The sequence below is a fragment of the Aedes albopictus genome, chromosome 3, assembly GCF_035046485.1.
Source record: "Aedes albopictus strain Foshan chromosome 3, AalbF5, whole genome shotgun sequence".
Lineage (NCBI taxonomy): Eukaryota > Metazoa > Arthropoda > Insecta > Diptera > Culicidae > Aedes > Aedes albopictus.
In genome coordinates this window covers 176,249,361-176,265,218 of record NC_085138.1, presented here as the reverse complement: position 1 = coordinate 176,265,218, position 15,858 = coordinate 176,249,361, and the positions used below count along the sequence as shown (strand labels likewise).

Below are 15,858 nucleotides of genomic sequence, written 5' to 3'. Positions count from 1 at the left end.
TGGATGATTTTGTCCCAAGATCAGCAACATTTAAAGCCGACGGAACCTGTTTTATTCGGTCATCAAATAAAATATTTCGGTGTAGATTTTACAAAGTAACGTTTATTAATGCTTCCGTACTCGTACGCACTCGGATAACGAATGAATGGAAAGGGAGATTATGAATGGCGGTGTGTATGATTGAAAGGATCGTTCATAAATTACATATTCGAGTGGCGATCAAATACTACGTAATATAACATCCTCCCTGTTTTATAGTAAAAGAAAAACTATTAGAGACAGTAATCTTTGAATCGCATTGGGAGCTTAACATTTCTCTTAGGTCTAACACTTTGATCATCAACGACTGAATCCTTGGATGGTTTGGTAACTTTCGGGGTCTCCGGTGGCTTCGCTGCTGATGCTACTTCCGGATGAACGGCATCAGGTACACTGTTGGTCGCTTCTCGATTAGACACCGATCTGTCAGAAACCGGCACGGCCAACTGCTCCGTGGCAACAGGATCAACGTTTGGTATGATGAATTGATCTGGATTCACTTCAGGCGCCTGGGGTTCATTACGTGGTTTCAAGTGCACCAAATCACGTCGATACTGCATACCATCCACATCAACTATGTACGACCGCTCGTTCAGTTTGTTGCTAACTCTGGCAGGTGTCTAAGTCTTAGATGTTTCTGGTTGAAGTTGTACGTAGACTGAAGATCCCGTCTCCAAATGCGATAGATTCCTGGCTTTTCTATCATACTGAATCTTCGCTTTACGCCTTCGTTCTTCAATCGCTTCAGGAACACCCGACACTAGTTTTGGCATTAGATGGTTTGTAGACATTGGTATACCGCAGCGAGTGTTTCGAGAAAACAACCGTGCTGCGGGACTGGAACCAATTTTATTTGGAACATTTCCCAGTGCAATAATATGCATATGCATATGAGTACCAGAAATCATTGCCTGCTTCATCTGCTTTCTTCAACAACCGTTTCGCTATCTTCACGGCCGCTTCAGCTTTTCCGTTAGCCTGCTGATGGTGTGGTGCCGATGTTGAATGAAGAAAGTCCCATTCACGAGCGAACTGTTTCCACTCTCGGTTGACAAAATTCGTTCCGTTGTCTGATATGACCTGTTGCGGCTTGCCGTGTCGGGAAAAGTTGGATTTGCATACAGCAATCGTTGCTTTCGGTGTTAAATCCTTCAACTGGTCAACTTCAAAAAAATCCGAAAAATGGTCAACAGTAACGAGGAATTTGCAACTTTTTCCTTGGTACTCAGCAAAGAAGACATCCATTGATACCAATTGGAATGGGTATACTGGAATTGGGTGACTTTGCATTGGCGCTGGAGTTTGAGATGCTTGGAATTTAGCACACACGTTGCACTGAGCGACAGCTTCCTTAATCTGGGCACTCATTCCAGGCCAGAAAAGGTTCGCCCGTGCCAACTTTAGAGTCACCTCCATCCCATTGTGCCTGACATGGACTTTGCCAGTCAACTTCCGACGTAGCGTATACGGGACAACAATCCTGTCGTTACGGTAGATGATTCCGTCTTGAATGCTGAGCTCGTTCCTGTACTTGAAGAACATTCTGGCACTATCCGGAACTCTATCCACTGATGCGGGCCAACCATCACGAATGTACTGCATAACCTGTTGCAAAGACGTGTCCGCTTCTGTCGCTGCAATGATCTCGTTCAACTGCTCATCCTTCACTTTCAGGAAACTGGAGAGATTGGAGAGATTTTCGTCGAACGGTGCTCTGGATATCGCGTCAGACACCACGTTGTCTTTGCCCGTGACAAACTCGATTGTCAATCGGTAGCGCTGCAGATTTAGCAACATGTGCTGCAGACGTCGCGGTGCAGAAAGTAGTGGCTTCCGAAACACGGCAACCAACGGTTTGTGATCAGTCTTTACGGTAATTTTAGGATTTCCCACAATTAGTTGATCGAACCGTACGCAAGCGAAGAGGATAGCGAGTAATTCCTTTTCGATTTGTGCATAGTTCTTCTCAGTAGGCGTGAGGGTACGTGAAGCGTATCCAATTACTCCATGGCTTTGGAAAACAGCTGCCCCTAGACCGTAAGAACTAGCATCACACTCGATCACTATTGGCTCGTTCACATGGTAGTATCGCAGTGTATTAGTATCTGCCACCAAACACTTGACACGATTGAACTCCTCTTCTTCCTTTTCTGACCAAACCCAATTCTCTTTCTCCGAAATCAATCGCCGAAGGACAGTGAAATTTGCGCTGAGATTTGGTATGAAACGGCTGAGGTAGTTCACCATCCCAATGAACCTTTGAAGCTGTTTACGATCTGTCGGACGCGGAAAATTCTTGATAGAAACAACTTTACTCTCGTCCGGTTGAAGTCCCTTGTTCGTCAACACGTGTCCGTAGAACTTGACCGACGTTTCGCAGAGCTTGAGTTTGCTGAAGTTCAGTTTGACGTTGCATTCCTTCAAGCGAACCAACAACTTCTCCAAGCAGATATTGTGGTTCTCCAGAGCTTCCTCCAACGTGTCTCCCGAGCCGTAAATCAGCAAATCGTCAGCAACGCATTCCACTCCCGATAATCCCTGAATCACCTCTTGCAGCTTCATCTGGAAGATATCCGGGGCGGAAGCGATCCCGAAAGGTAGACGAATCCATCGGTACCGCCCGAACGGTGTCCAAAACGTTGTTAGTCGGCTACTCTTCTCATCCAATAGCACATGCCAGAAACCCTTGCGAACGTCCGCCGTTGAAAACACTTTTGCCTTCCCTAATTCGGGCAAAATTTCGTCGATAGTGGTGAATTGCATATGGGGACGCTTGAGCGCTGCGTTCAGCGGTATTGGATCGAGACAGATACGAACGGATTCCGATTTCTGCTCCTTGCGCTTGACCAACACAATATTACTGCCCAGGTAACCACTAAGCACTGTTGTAAGCACCAAAAAGGCTATCCAACAGCTTTTCAGTGCTAATAAGCTCTACACAAGGTTTTCAAAAGCTTATAGGCACTGAAAACCGTAAGCACTGAAGTAGGCCGTATATGGGTATATAATGCTATCTTAGAGGGCTTGCAGGCCCTGTGCCTATAAGCCGAATGCGACGGCTGTCAGTGCTGTTGAACGGCTTGTCATACCTGACATTTATATCAGTCAAAACAAATTTCAACAAAAAAAAAGAAACTGAACGATGGACGATCATGAGAAACAGGAGAGATTTTTGGAAGAAAAGCGTTTTAAAAGAAGCAGCATTCAGTGGATCCTGGCAGGTAACTGCTTGGGTAACTGTTGACCGGAGGATTTTTTTAATGGCCCTACTTAATTGGACCATGGTAGCTATTACCTGTTATCTGGAGGCTGTTCTTCGTTTAGAATTATGGTCGATCGTTTTCAACTTCCCCTGTGTCACATAAGGTGATTTCCCCTCCTCAATGGTAACGTCACACATTGTTCTTCCCCAATCTCGAGAAGCTTCACAACAGTTTCTATTCATCATCATTAGATACATAGAACGGATCCCATCTCGCTCCTCCTATGCTACCGAACAACATTTCTCCAATCTTCATTTCAGCGCGAACAACCTTTCACTCGGGCGTTTGTACGGAACAGTTTCTTCCTGGTTCTTGGAAATTAATGCAGCCGATATTTTCCTTTGCTTAAATGCGGTTCTTAGCAACCAAAATCCAAGATACATCGGTGGATCAGATGGGAAGCGTGGCGAGATTAGACATAGAATAGAAGAAGATCTCAAGGACTTAATCTGGAATCTGCATCGAGCAGCAAAAAAATCAGTTGAAATGGGTGCACAAGCTGCAAGAAAAGGACAGCAGATAAACAATTTTTTTTCTCTTTTTTCCTTGTCCCAATTTTTGACAGCTTTCTCTTCAGAGACTCGGAACGGATTTTTGGAGCTGACCGTATATCAGCCGAATAATGCGCCAAAAGTGGCTTTTGAGTAGCTCTATTGGAGGATATAGTACCTATTAGCTCTGTTACCCTGGTTCTATATTCGACTATAGAACCGATATAATGCCATTTTTAGAGCTTAATGGTTACTTGGGTGACCTATTCGGTGTGGCGATTCTCCTTCACGATCAACCCATCGCGTTCCAGATTCTTCAGTTCTTCCTTCAGCTTCTCTCTCATTGCGATTGGAACTCTTCGAGGTGGCTGGATCGAAGGTGTGACGTCGGCAGAAACTTCCAAAGACACGGCTCCGGCGAATTTACCGATACCGTGAAAAACCTCCTCGTGTCGTTTGACGATATTCTGAGCTTTTATACGGTATACATTCAGAAGTTCTTGTTCCGTTTTCGGTGCAGTGAAATTCACTGTGTTGCAGAATTTTACAAAGCCCAGAATGCGACACACATTTGCTGAGAGGAGCGGTCCATGGGTAACATCGACTACTTGAAAAACAAGGCTGTACTTACGGTCTTTCCTCCGACATGGAATTTTTACTTGCCCGATCACCGGAATGCTGTTCCCGCCGAATGCTTGGAGATGGTACGCGGATGGCTGCAGCTCGATTTTGTCTTTGCCCATCATGTTCTCCAACCAATTCTTCCCCACAAGGCTTGTGTTCGCACCAGTGTTTAACTCACATTTCACGGGCTGCCATTTCCCACCGATCCGCAAGTCCAGGTCCGCGGTAACATGTCCACCACTACCGGATTTATCAATGATTTTTCCGATTGACACACTCTCACCGCAGGACGACTCATCGTTGTCGTTATCACTGCTCTCCGCTGAATCACTTTCGGAGCTGCTTTCTTCGCGCACTTGCTTCACTCGGAGCTTCTTCTTTAGCTTCTTCTTCCGATCCGCCTTACACACTTTCTCGAAGTGATTTTTTCCACCACAACGATTGCACCTTTTCCCCAGCGCTGGGCAAGCACCTTTGGAGAAATTATGCTTTGCCCCACAGAACTTACACTTCATCTTTTCTCTTTTCACCATGTTCACTTCCGCGCTTGCTTGACCCACTGTAACCAGATGCCTCTCAGTTATTTCTTCAGCACGGCACAAATCCATGGCGTGCGCTTCCGTCAAGTTTTGGGTCGTTATCAACTTAGATCGAAGCTTCAACCACTTGATCGAAGTAGCAAGTTTGTACCTGATCATGTCCCCTTCCAGCACACCGAACTTGCACAGTTTCGCAAGTGATTTTACACGACACAAATAATTGTCAACACTTTCTGTGGAATCTTGCACCAGCGAAAAAAAATCAAACCAGTCGACAAACTTGTTCCGTTCACGCACAACTTTGCTCTTTATCGCCGCGAGAGCAAGTTCCGGGTCGTTTTGCTGAGCCTGATTCAGTTCGAAATTGAAGTACTTCCCGAATAAAACGGTATCATACGACTATTATACATGTTATAATTTTCGTATTATTCATGTAATGATAAACTGGATTATAAACCAATGATAGCACGAATCATATTAATGATTATAGTTATCATTTTCGACATTTCAATGATAGACTGAATGGGTTGTTAAGTATCGTTACCATTCAAAAACGCCTTTTTTCTCGAACAAAAATTTCGAGATATCATAGACTTTATAATCAGTTTATCATCAACTATATGATACAGTGAACAATAAAAATAAAAGAGAATCCCGAATAAAACGGTATCATACGACTATTATACATGTTATAATTTTCGTATTATTCATGTAATGATAAACTGGATTATAAACCAATGATAGCACGAATCATATTAATGATTATAGTTATCATTTTCGACATTTCAATGATAGACTGAATGGGTTGTTAAGTATCGTTACCATTCAAAAACGCCTTTTTTCTCGAACAAAAATTTCGAGATATCATAGACTTTATAATCAGTTTATCATCAACTATATGATACAGTGAACAATAAACATAAAAGAGAACCCGAATAGAAAAATACTATTCATGTTATCTTGCATATTATACAATGGTTATTGAGCGAATAATCATTCAAGGAATAATAGTTTTATGATTAAATGATTTGAGCACCAAAACATCGACTATTCATAATTTTTCAACTATCATAGAGCTTACGATAATGATACATTGAATAATGCATGAACAATTTTATTATTAAATCCGTAGCACACAATTACGTTACCCTGCGTCGCAAGCTATATGAGGCGCCACAATTTGAAACGTTCTAACACAATCAGTAAAACTACGGGAATATGCTTGACACTGCTTGTCAAAAATCAAGTTGCACGACAGTGTTGCGGTGCGTCTTGGGTGCTTCAACATATAAAATCCTTCACTTTGGTTGCATTTGCATGTACTACGACCTAGATTACGACCGACCACCACCGTCGCCCATCAGATGAACTCAAAAACAGGAGCCCCGTTTCTGTTGCTGCTTTTCCGCCGAATAGAAATATCACTTAAAAACTTACCTTCTACTACTAGCTATGGGAACGATGACAAAGTGGGTGTTGATCCCTAATTTGGTTCTTTGATCCTTCGGAAATGTTTTCAGAATATTCGGACATCTCCTCCACTTTCATAATATTGTTGACTCTGAGTCGCCCGCGAACACTGAGCATCTTTGGTCTACTACGTAAGCACCGCGCGAGAAACTACGGAGCAGCATCGGAAACTTCACACAGTTCGAATCCCGAACATACAAAACAAATTGAATAAAAAAAAACACCACACCACAGCTGACAACTTTGACAGAAAGCGGCGAGTGTCCGCAGGGGTGTGTACTTTTTCCATGTCGATAAAACAGAATTGATGAAATATTTCTCTTTTATTTTTATTGTTCACTGTATCATATAGTTGATGATAAACTGATTATAAAGTCTATGATATCTCGAAATTTTTGTTCGAGAAAAAAGGCGTTTTTGAATGGTAACGATACTTAACAACCCATTCAGTCTATCATTGAAATGTCGAAAATGATAACTATAATCATTAATATGATTCGTGCTATCATTGGTTTATAATCCAGTTTATCATTACATGAATAATACGAAAATTATAACATGTATAATAGTCGTATGATACCGTTTTATTCGGGAAATATTTCATCAATTCTGTTTTATCGACATGGAAAAAGTACACACCCCTGCGGACACTCGCCGCTTTCTGTCAAAGTTGTCAGCTGTGGTGTGGTGTTTTTTTTTATTCAATTTGTTTTGTATGTTCGGGATTCGAACTGTGTGAAGTTTCCGATGCTGCTCCGTAGTTTCTCGCGCGGTGCTTACGTAGTAGACCAAAGATGCTCAGTGTTCGCGGGCGACTCAGAGTCAACAATATTATTGTCGGGCCGCCACCAAACCGGACTTCGCATAATCAAGTCGCGACGCGACCCAACTCGCGACGTTTTTTAGTCATGTCAAAAGTAGTGCGCATCCTTCCCGTTATTGTCAGCAACACAGCGCACTAGATGCGAAACAGTTGCGACACTTGTGGACCAAGAAAATGACAATTTTTGATTGAATGTCGGTCTTGATTCCAACCGGATAGACAATATGAAAGTGGAGGAGATGTCCGAATATTCTGAAAACATTTCCGAAGGATCAAAGAACCAAATTAGGGATCAACACCCACTTTGTCATCGTTCCCATAGCTAGTAGTAGAAGGTAAGTTTTTAAGTGATATTTCTATTCGGCGGAAAAGCAGCAACAGAAACGGGGCTCCTGTTTTTGAGTTCATCTGATGGGCGACGGTGGTGGTCGGTCGTAATCTAGGTCGTAGTACATGCAAATGCAACCAAAGTGAAGGATTTTATATGTTGAAGCACCCAAGACGCACCGCAACACTGTCGTGCAACTTGATTTTTGACAAGCAGTGTCAAGCATATTCCCGTAGTTTTACTGATTGTGTTAGAACGTTTCAAATTGTGGCGCCTCATATAGCTTGCGACGCAGGGTAACGTAATTGTGTGCTACGGATTTAATAATAAAATTGTTCATGCATTATTCAATGTATCATTATCGTAAGCTCTATGATAGTTGAAAAATTATGAATAGTCGATGTTTTGGTGCTCAAATCATTTAATCATAAAACTATTATTCCTTGAATGATTATTATTCGCTCAATAACCATTGTATAATATGCAAGATAACATGAATAGTATTTTTCTATTCGGGTTTTTTAACGCGTCTTTTCCAACCACCGATAGCAAAATGCTCGTCTTTTGCTTGTTCTGATCGGCCGGCCACGCATCCATGCCGACCGCACTGGCATAGGTCTTCCAATTCACTTCAAAAAAATTGAAATTTTGTTCCATGTCACCTTCCAACTCTAGCGGCGGCGGCAGTGGAACAGACGACGCGGCTGCGCTTCCCGCAACCGGTGCCGCAGGCTGATTCAACTGAACGGTTTTCACTTAACCAATCAGAGCCTGCATCGCCTGCCTTTGCATTTCCATAAAACGCGAAAACTGATCTGCATCCATTTTCTTCAAGTTTATTCACTTCCGGGAAAACACTCGAGTCCGACACGATAGCGAAAACAATATGGCGCACGACAGGATCCAACAAGTTTGCTCTTCACCGCACAACTTTCCGCAATCACTGCTGCTGATGATTTTCCCGCCGCTCGGACCGAACAATTCCTCAAAAACACTTCCACGATATACGAATGACGTCGGAAAATACTTAGTCCACGACTACTTCTGACACCATGTTTTATTCGGTCATCATATAAAATATTTCGGTGTAGATTTTACAAAGTAACGTTTATTACCCAGGTAACCAATAAGCATTTGAATAAGCCGTATTTCTGTTTCATATCTGCATTCGACCTGCTTACTGCCGTATCATAGCAGTCCGACTGCTAAACTGCTCTATATTAACAATTCAAATGCTACTCAAAATCTGGCAGCAGTTTCGTAGCATTTCAAATGCACTGTATGTTTTGGTCAACAGGCATCATAACTGCTACTTTATTGCCATGAAACTGCTGAGAAAGATGGGTGATGCTAAAACCATAACACATTTCCACTTCCTAATTTACGTGCCACGGCTGTAGAACCCATCATTATTCGCATGTCCAGTCAATCATAGGTAACCACGAAGAAAATCGATGGGTAAACATGCTTTGGCAAATTGATTCCAAGGTTAGTTTCCTATGATCGATTTTGTTATCAGCACATGCCGAGCTCATAACATAACGAAGTAACTGCCGCCGGTGTAATACTCTTGCCTTAAATAGATCAAAAATCCAACGCGCTTTATCTAATCATAAATAGCTTACCCTGTAGCGCGGTTCAGCACCATCGTCAACCCGAGGATCGAGGGAACAAATCTCAATTCGACCGAAAGCAGCAAAAAAAAATAGCAACAGCAGTTCAGGACGTGCCCCAAGCCTCAAAAGTTCCACAGGAGAGTGAGAAAAAAGAAAATAAAGGGAAGTCGTGAAATGGGCAGGGTAAAATATTTGTTTTTATTTTTGACAATCTGGGGGATAGGAGGGATAAGCATTTAATCAGCCGTATATTGGGCCAAAACCTGCATTTAATTAGCACTAATGGCGCATATACGGCAGATTAGCATTTAAAGACCTGCTGTAAAGGCGCATATAGTGCCGAATTAATGCTATTTTAACTGCTTATTGGTTACCTGGGTAATGCTTCCGTACTCGTACGCACTCGGATAACGAATGAATGGAAAGGGAGATTATGAATGGCGGTGTGTATGATTGAAAGGATCGTTCATAAATTACATATTCGAGTGGCGATCAAATACTACGTAATATAACAGAACCCATTTCCACATTGCAGTACCATGTCCATTTTCTTTTATCTTGCAGACTCGAGCTCCTACGAAGGCTGCCAACTTCTCCTTGGTGCAAAGCCATGCCAGACATATTTTAGAATCCGTCCAAAAGTGTGTTGATGTCACCTCTATTTCTAGCTCTTCTTGTACTACCTTCATCATCTGGCTAGAAAGCACACATCCTTGAAGCTCAAATCTTGGAACAGTTTGTGATTTCAGCGGAGCAACACGCGACTTAGTCAGAACCAGTGCAACATGTGACGTGTTCGCACATCGATGAACCATGTAGATAACGCAAGCGAATGCTTTATCACTGGCATCCGAAAAAGCATGAAGTTCTACACTTCCAAAGGACGGAACATCGGGAAAATAATACCTCGGAATTCTGATTTCTTTTAACTTCGCGGTTTCTTGAAGCCACTCCTTCCATTTTGGTACCAAGCCATCGGGTATTTTATCATCCCAATCAGTTTGTAAACGCCACAAATCTTGGAAAAGTATCTTCAAATGAATTGTGATGGGACTCAAAACGTTCAACGGATCGAAAATTCCCATCATGAACTGCAGTAATTGTCGCTTAGTGGGAATATCTTCACCTGTTCGAAGGGCAACGTCAAGCTTCGGAAAATCCAACGGAAACACCATTTCATCGGTGTGAAGATTCCACTGAAGACCTAGAACACGAACTTCTGCTTTCGGTTCAGCTTTCAACGACGGGTCAAGAGATTTCAGCACAGCTTCGGAGTTGGAAACGAATTTAACCAGCTTGAAACCGCCATGTTCGTGAGCCGCTACAACATTTTTAGTAATCCAATGGCTTGTTCTTCAGTATCCGTCGAATCAAAATAGTCATCCACATAGTGTTGTTTGACTAGTGGACGCAGTATTCCAGGGAAACGATCTTCTAGTTCCTTCGCATTGAAGTTTTTGATAAATTGTGCAATAGAAGGAGACGATACTGCACCAAAAATCATCGCCATCATTACGTAAACTTCAGGAGGTTCTGTACGGTTCATGCCACGCCAGAAGAATCGTTGAGAATTTTGATCCTCCTCTCGTATCTGCACCTGATGGAACATTTCCTTGATGTCTGCCATAAACGCCACTTTTTTCTGTCTACCGCGCATTAATACTGCAATCAAAGACGGAACGAAATCAGGTCCTTTCAACAAAAGGTCGTTCAAGGAAAAGCCGTGTGATTTTGCTTTGGCATCCATCACCAGCCTAAATTTGTTTGCAGTCATAACGCTGAAATGCGGCAAATACCAGGTATTTGGTGGTTCGTGCATCTCCTCGGGATTCAGCTTCCGTGCGTAGCCTTTTGTCACGTAATCTTCAATTTTTTGACAATATTGCTCGGCGAACTTTGGGTCTGCATCCATTTTTTTTTTCCATGATGGTCAGGCGGCGGAGTGCCTGCGGTTTGCTGTCAGGAAACGTGAAGTTGTTGTATCGGTAAATCTGACCAACTTCAAAACGGTCGTCGCGACGCTTCAGTGTGCGGTTCATGATGTCTAACGCTCGTTCATCTTCTTCGGATATTTTTGGACCTTGATCTCGGATGCCGAAGTCTTCAATTTTATACAACTCTTTTATTTGCTCCGTCAGCTCCAGATCTTCATTGTTATTGCAGAGGAAAACGTGAAATTGGTCAGCAGTGTCCACTGTCGCAGGCTCAATTTCTCCGTGGATTGTCCATCCAAGATGACAACGCGTCAGTTGTAGTCCTCTTAACGAATATTGCACAGTTTTCAATGGAACTATGAGACCGGCGTTGTTTGATCCTATCAGCATTTTAGGTGTTGCATTTTGCAGAACAATCAGCTTCTCCTCGTCAAGGAGTGGATACAAACTCTTGATCCTGGCGATGTCGAGGTTCACACGAGGAAGATTCATGTTCGTAATGGTCCGTACGTTGTTCACTTCGTGCCATTTAGCTTGTTCGCTTGGTCCAGAAACTTAGAAAGATAACAGCATCGACCTCGAATCCTGGTGGGTTATTCCATTTGTCCAGCGGTATGTTACAGGAGACACCGGTCCGTGGAGATCCATTTTATCGGCTAGCTCCGTGTCGATCATCGAGATAGAAGATCCTTCATCAAAAAGGGCGAACACGTCCTGAACTCTACCTTGACTGCGGATCCTAACTTTACCAACACGCAGAAGAGTTTTCTCGTTCCTTCCGCTAACATGGCAAATATCCTCAGGTTCTTTCTTACCGAACTTGCGAACTGACTTCCTGTACTCCTTGTCCGAATGCACTAGCTCGTGATGGTTCTTATTGCACACTGAACAGGATTTGTTGGATCGGCAATCACTACGAGAATGGTCCTGCTTCAAGCATACACAGCATACCTTACAGGATCTTGCAGCAGACCGCCGTTGTTCCACAGATAGTTTGACGAACTGCTCACACTTCACCAGGCTCAGATGGTCATTCGAACTGCACAAAGGACACTGTCCTCTCTGGTCTGCAGTACGAGTGTTCACGTTCAGCACAGGAGGCTTTGATCTCGCGAACGGTATATCCTTGCGATCTTTTTTGTTGAGAAAGAGAGGGTTCATACTCGCCAACTGATTCTCCATCTCATCCTCCAACCACCGCGAAAATTCCTGGAAGTCGACGATGGTATCTTGCTTCATCAAAAACGCTTTATGCCGCACCCACATTTGCTTGCTAAAAGCGGGCAACTTCTCTGCCAGATGCGATATCAGCTCAGGATTCATCAAGTACGCCTCCGCATTAACATTTTTCAGCGCCACCGCAGTTCCAATGACAGCGTTATAGAAAACTCGGAAAGACTCGATATTACCTTCCTTCACGTAGTCAAGGTTGCGTAGCAACTCCAGTCTGTTTGCCACTACCCACTCAGTACGTCCAAAATTCGATTTGAGCATCCGCATGATTAGTCCAACGTTTTCGGAGGCAGACAACAAACACTCTACAGTTTTTCGAGCTTTCCCTTGCAGAGCGTTGTTCAGCCTTCTGAGATTTTCTCTATCCGTCAGCTTGAACTCGGCGGTCGACGTCTTGAATTCGTTTTCGAATATTGGCCAGTCCATGATATTTCCAGAAAACGTTGGTAGATCCTTGGGTTGATCCTTGACGTGTCGATTCTGAAGTGCCTTGAACGCGTGACACAAAACCTCGTTCACGCTGTTTGCTGTTGCTGCATCTGGCTCAACATGTTCAATGTCGTCTTTGATTTCGATTGCTGGAGTCACATTTCTGTTCAACCAGTCCTGTACACGTTGCGTAGAGCTACAGCTTGACACGCCTGAGCACGATCGTAGCTCGCTCATCTGAACTGCTCGTTCTCGTTTTTTCTTGATGAATTCCGCTTTTTTCTGCTCACGCTTGAGCTCCAGGTCTTTCAGCAACAATCCTATCTTGCTCTAAGGAGACGCGCAGTTCTTCTTCCTCCAGTTCGTCGACGAGCTCCAAAGCTCTGATTTGACTTTGAGTAACCGACGCCGCTGCTTTGCTTTTATGCGATCGCTTGCTACCGGACGCGAAACTTCTCAGCGATTCCGACACCAACTTACTCTCTTTACCCTGCTTATTACTAACGCTATCAGCAACGCGAGACACCTCCGGAAGTACGGATTTTGTAACCGGGGTTCGCTGCATTCTCGGTTCTCGTTCTAATTTCGGGATTTCGATATAATAATCTACTAGATTTTTTGGCACTGTACCTGCGTTGCACCTTTTTGGCCGTAGCAGGTGACTTTCCATATAAACTGGACGTTTGTTCTCGAAGGACCAATGTTTCAGGGGCTCGCTCGGGGTCACACCGACAGGATGGGCTCACCTGGGAAACGGGAAAGAAGGACCAATGTTTCAGGGGCTCGCTCGGGGTCATACCGACAGGATGGGCTCACCTGGGAAAAGGGAATCGATTCTCGCTGAGAACACTGGATCGTCCTTTGCCGAGAACACGGAATCAATCCTCGCGATTCTTCACTCACTACTTTCTCTACTACTGCTACTTCTCGAATAATACTTCGCAAAACTGTTTTTCACACAACTGTTTTATTGATCTCGCTATAACAATGGTTGTTAGGGGAATGAAAATTTCTTACGTGGGCCTGTGCCATGGCTTACTTGTCGGCAACAGATAGAGTAACAACACACCCTATGGTTTTCCACCATAGCATTTATTGTAAATGTCATTTTTACAATAGAAAATGGGGGTTGTTATGTATCTTTACCATAAAAAAATCCTAAAATTCTGGAGCAAATTCAAGTCAACTACCATTCAATGTATGGTGTTTTTATAAGTGAAATCTCTAGTACCATTGATTTTATTGTGCACGTATTGTAGTTCCAATACAGCATTTTCAGCAGGAAAATACGTACACAATATAATTTAATGTTGAACAGACAAATTTATCATTATTCAATGGTCGTTTATGGTGATTTTATTGGAATTTTTTATCAGGGCGTTCCGGTCGGGAAAATTTTCTCGACTCCCTGGGCATAGCGTATCATTGTACTTGCCTCACAATGTGCAAATTCATGCAATGGCAGGCGAAGAGAGCCCTTCAATTAATAACTGTGGAAGTGGTCAAAGAACACTAAGTTGAAGCGAGGCTGGCCAAGTCCCAGTGGGGACGTAGAGCCATAAAGAAGAAGAATAAGAAGATAACCTTAAAACTACAGGAGCGTTTGGTACGGTATGTCCACGCATCCTTCCACCCCTGTGGATTAGAGAATTGGGTTCTTTAGGTGTATCCAGATTATTCCATAATCGGAATCTCCGTCCAAAAATTAGTCGAAATTCAAAATTTCATCATTTTTGGTGCCCGGGAACTATTTTTAAAATGCATTTAAAGTTTGTATGGGGAAATTTTTTTGTTCGGGATGAACTGTCATTTTATCGATTGAACTGTCATTCTATCCACAAAAATTAAAACTGTTTTATTTATTTAACCATCAAAACAAAGGTACCGTAATCCGGGGTAACATTGATCAGAATTGTCGATCTTTTTTGAATAATTCTCTTGTTAAAACAAATGTTGTATGTTTTATATTTTTAAAACAAGTACTGGCCCTCTGAGTATGTGTTAAGCTACTCGAAAAAGTATTTTAAAACTTTAAAACATGTTTAAATAGGCTTTTTATTTGAATTTTTGATTTTGTTGATTTGGGGTAACATTGATCAGGTCAGTGATCAATGTTTATTTGTGTTGAAAATACCCTTACTTACTAAAATTGGCGTCGCTGATTTCGAATATCTTATCCAAATTCTTACAAGTTATGTACTATAAAAGACATGATTGTTATGTTTGTGGTATTACCCGCATAGTAAAATACAGTTTGCCATGCCTTCCAAACAGTAAATTCCCTCTAACTGGTAATGTTACTCTATGTCAAATAGGCGAGTTCGTGTTTAAACATATGAATCCGAAAATTTCGTACCATAAATACTAATTTGAATCAAGTATATCAAACAGTAACAGTATGGCATAGTATACATGCGCTGTTAAATTATATGGGAATAAAAGTCGCATAAACTCACCTCATAACATATGGTTAGCTTTCATATTTGAGCAACGCACTCACACCTGCATGTTTCACTGTGCACAACATTTGCTCAACAGTTTGGCAAATTGTAACGCTCATTAGTAGTAGTGAGCGGCATAGCATAATTGACAACAAACCGCACTTCTTTCTTATCAAGCAGCAGCAGGCGACTAGTTTAAAGAAAATAATATCTTCAAAATTTGGCCTAATCAGCTCCAAGTTAGAAGGAATCTTCGTGAAAGCGTGAAGATTTGTCGGAGCGATAAACTGGATCACAAGGTAAGTTAGTTTTGAAACTGTTGAAGTTCGTCTTACTGAAATACTCTCGTACTCCGTTACAGCTTACGTCCTCGAAGGAAAATGCCACACGTCGGCTGGAGGACATCACTCAAAATGTGCTGCAGACGTACCAGCAGGTTACAAGATCTTGCGATTAGAAATCTGCTCCCACCGCAGGAAGTTTTAATCGCCGCTACCGGGTATACGATGGGTAACCCCGCGAATCGAGGAATTTCAGCAGCCCTCGGAATGGCCCGAGATGCTTCTCCTTCAATGCAGGTTGCGCTACTCGATATGATGGGAGGCGTAAGACCTCCTCGTAAGGTAAA

General features: G+C 42.7%; 2 protein-coding genes across 2 annotated transcripts; both read right to left on the bottom strand.

Moving 5' to 3' along the window:
• Positions 1-272: 272 nt before the first annotated feature.
• LOC134290460 (uncharacterized protein K02A2.6-like) lies at positions 273-3,135 on the bottom strand. The gene is made up of 4 exons (XM_062857604.1): positions 3,129-3,135; positions 951-2,921; positions 748-799; positions 273-648 (listed from the first exon to the last, which is right to left on the bottom strand). The coding sequence occupies exons 1-4, from the start codon at positions 3,133-3,135 to the stop codon at positions 273-275; spliced, it is 2,406 nt and encodes an 801-aa protein (XP_062713588.1).
• An 8,547-nt stretch (positions 3,136-11,682) lies between these two features.
• LOC134290458 (uncharacterized) lies at positions 11,683-13,026 on the bottom strand. Its single transcript, XM_062857603.1, has one exon. It carries the CDS (start codon positions 13,024-13,026, stop codon positions 11,683-11,685), a length of 1,344 nt encoding a protein of 447 aa, XP_062713587.1.
• Between the last annotated feature and the right edge of the window lie 2,832 nt (positions 13,027-15,858).

Bases quoted from the DNA above. Each gene is read 5' to 3' on its own strand.
- LOC134290460 (XM_062857604.1), bottom strand. The intron at 800-950 runs GCAATGATTTCT...TGCCAAAACTAG, and splicing joins GAAGAAAGCAGATGAAGCAG to TGTCGGGTGTTCCTGAAGCG. The intron at 649-747 runs GTATGATAGAAA...GACACCTGCCAG, and splicing joins AGGCGTAAAGCGAAGATTCA to AGTTAGCAACAAACTGAACG.
- LOC134290458 (XM_062857603.1), bottom strand. From the start codon at position 13,026: ATGAGCGAGCTACGATCGTGCTCAGGCGTGTCAAGCTGTAGCTCTACG.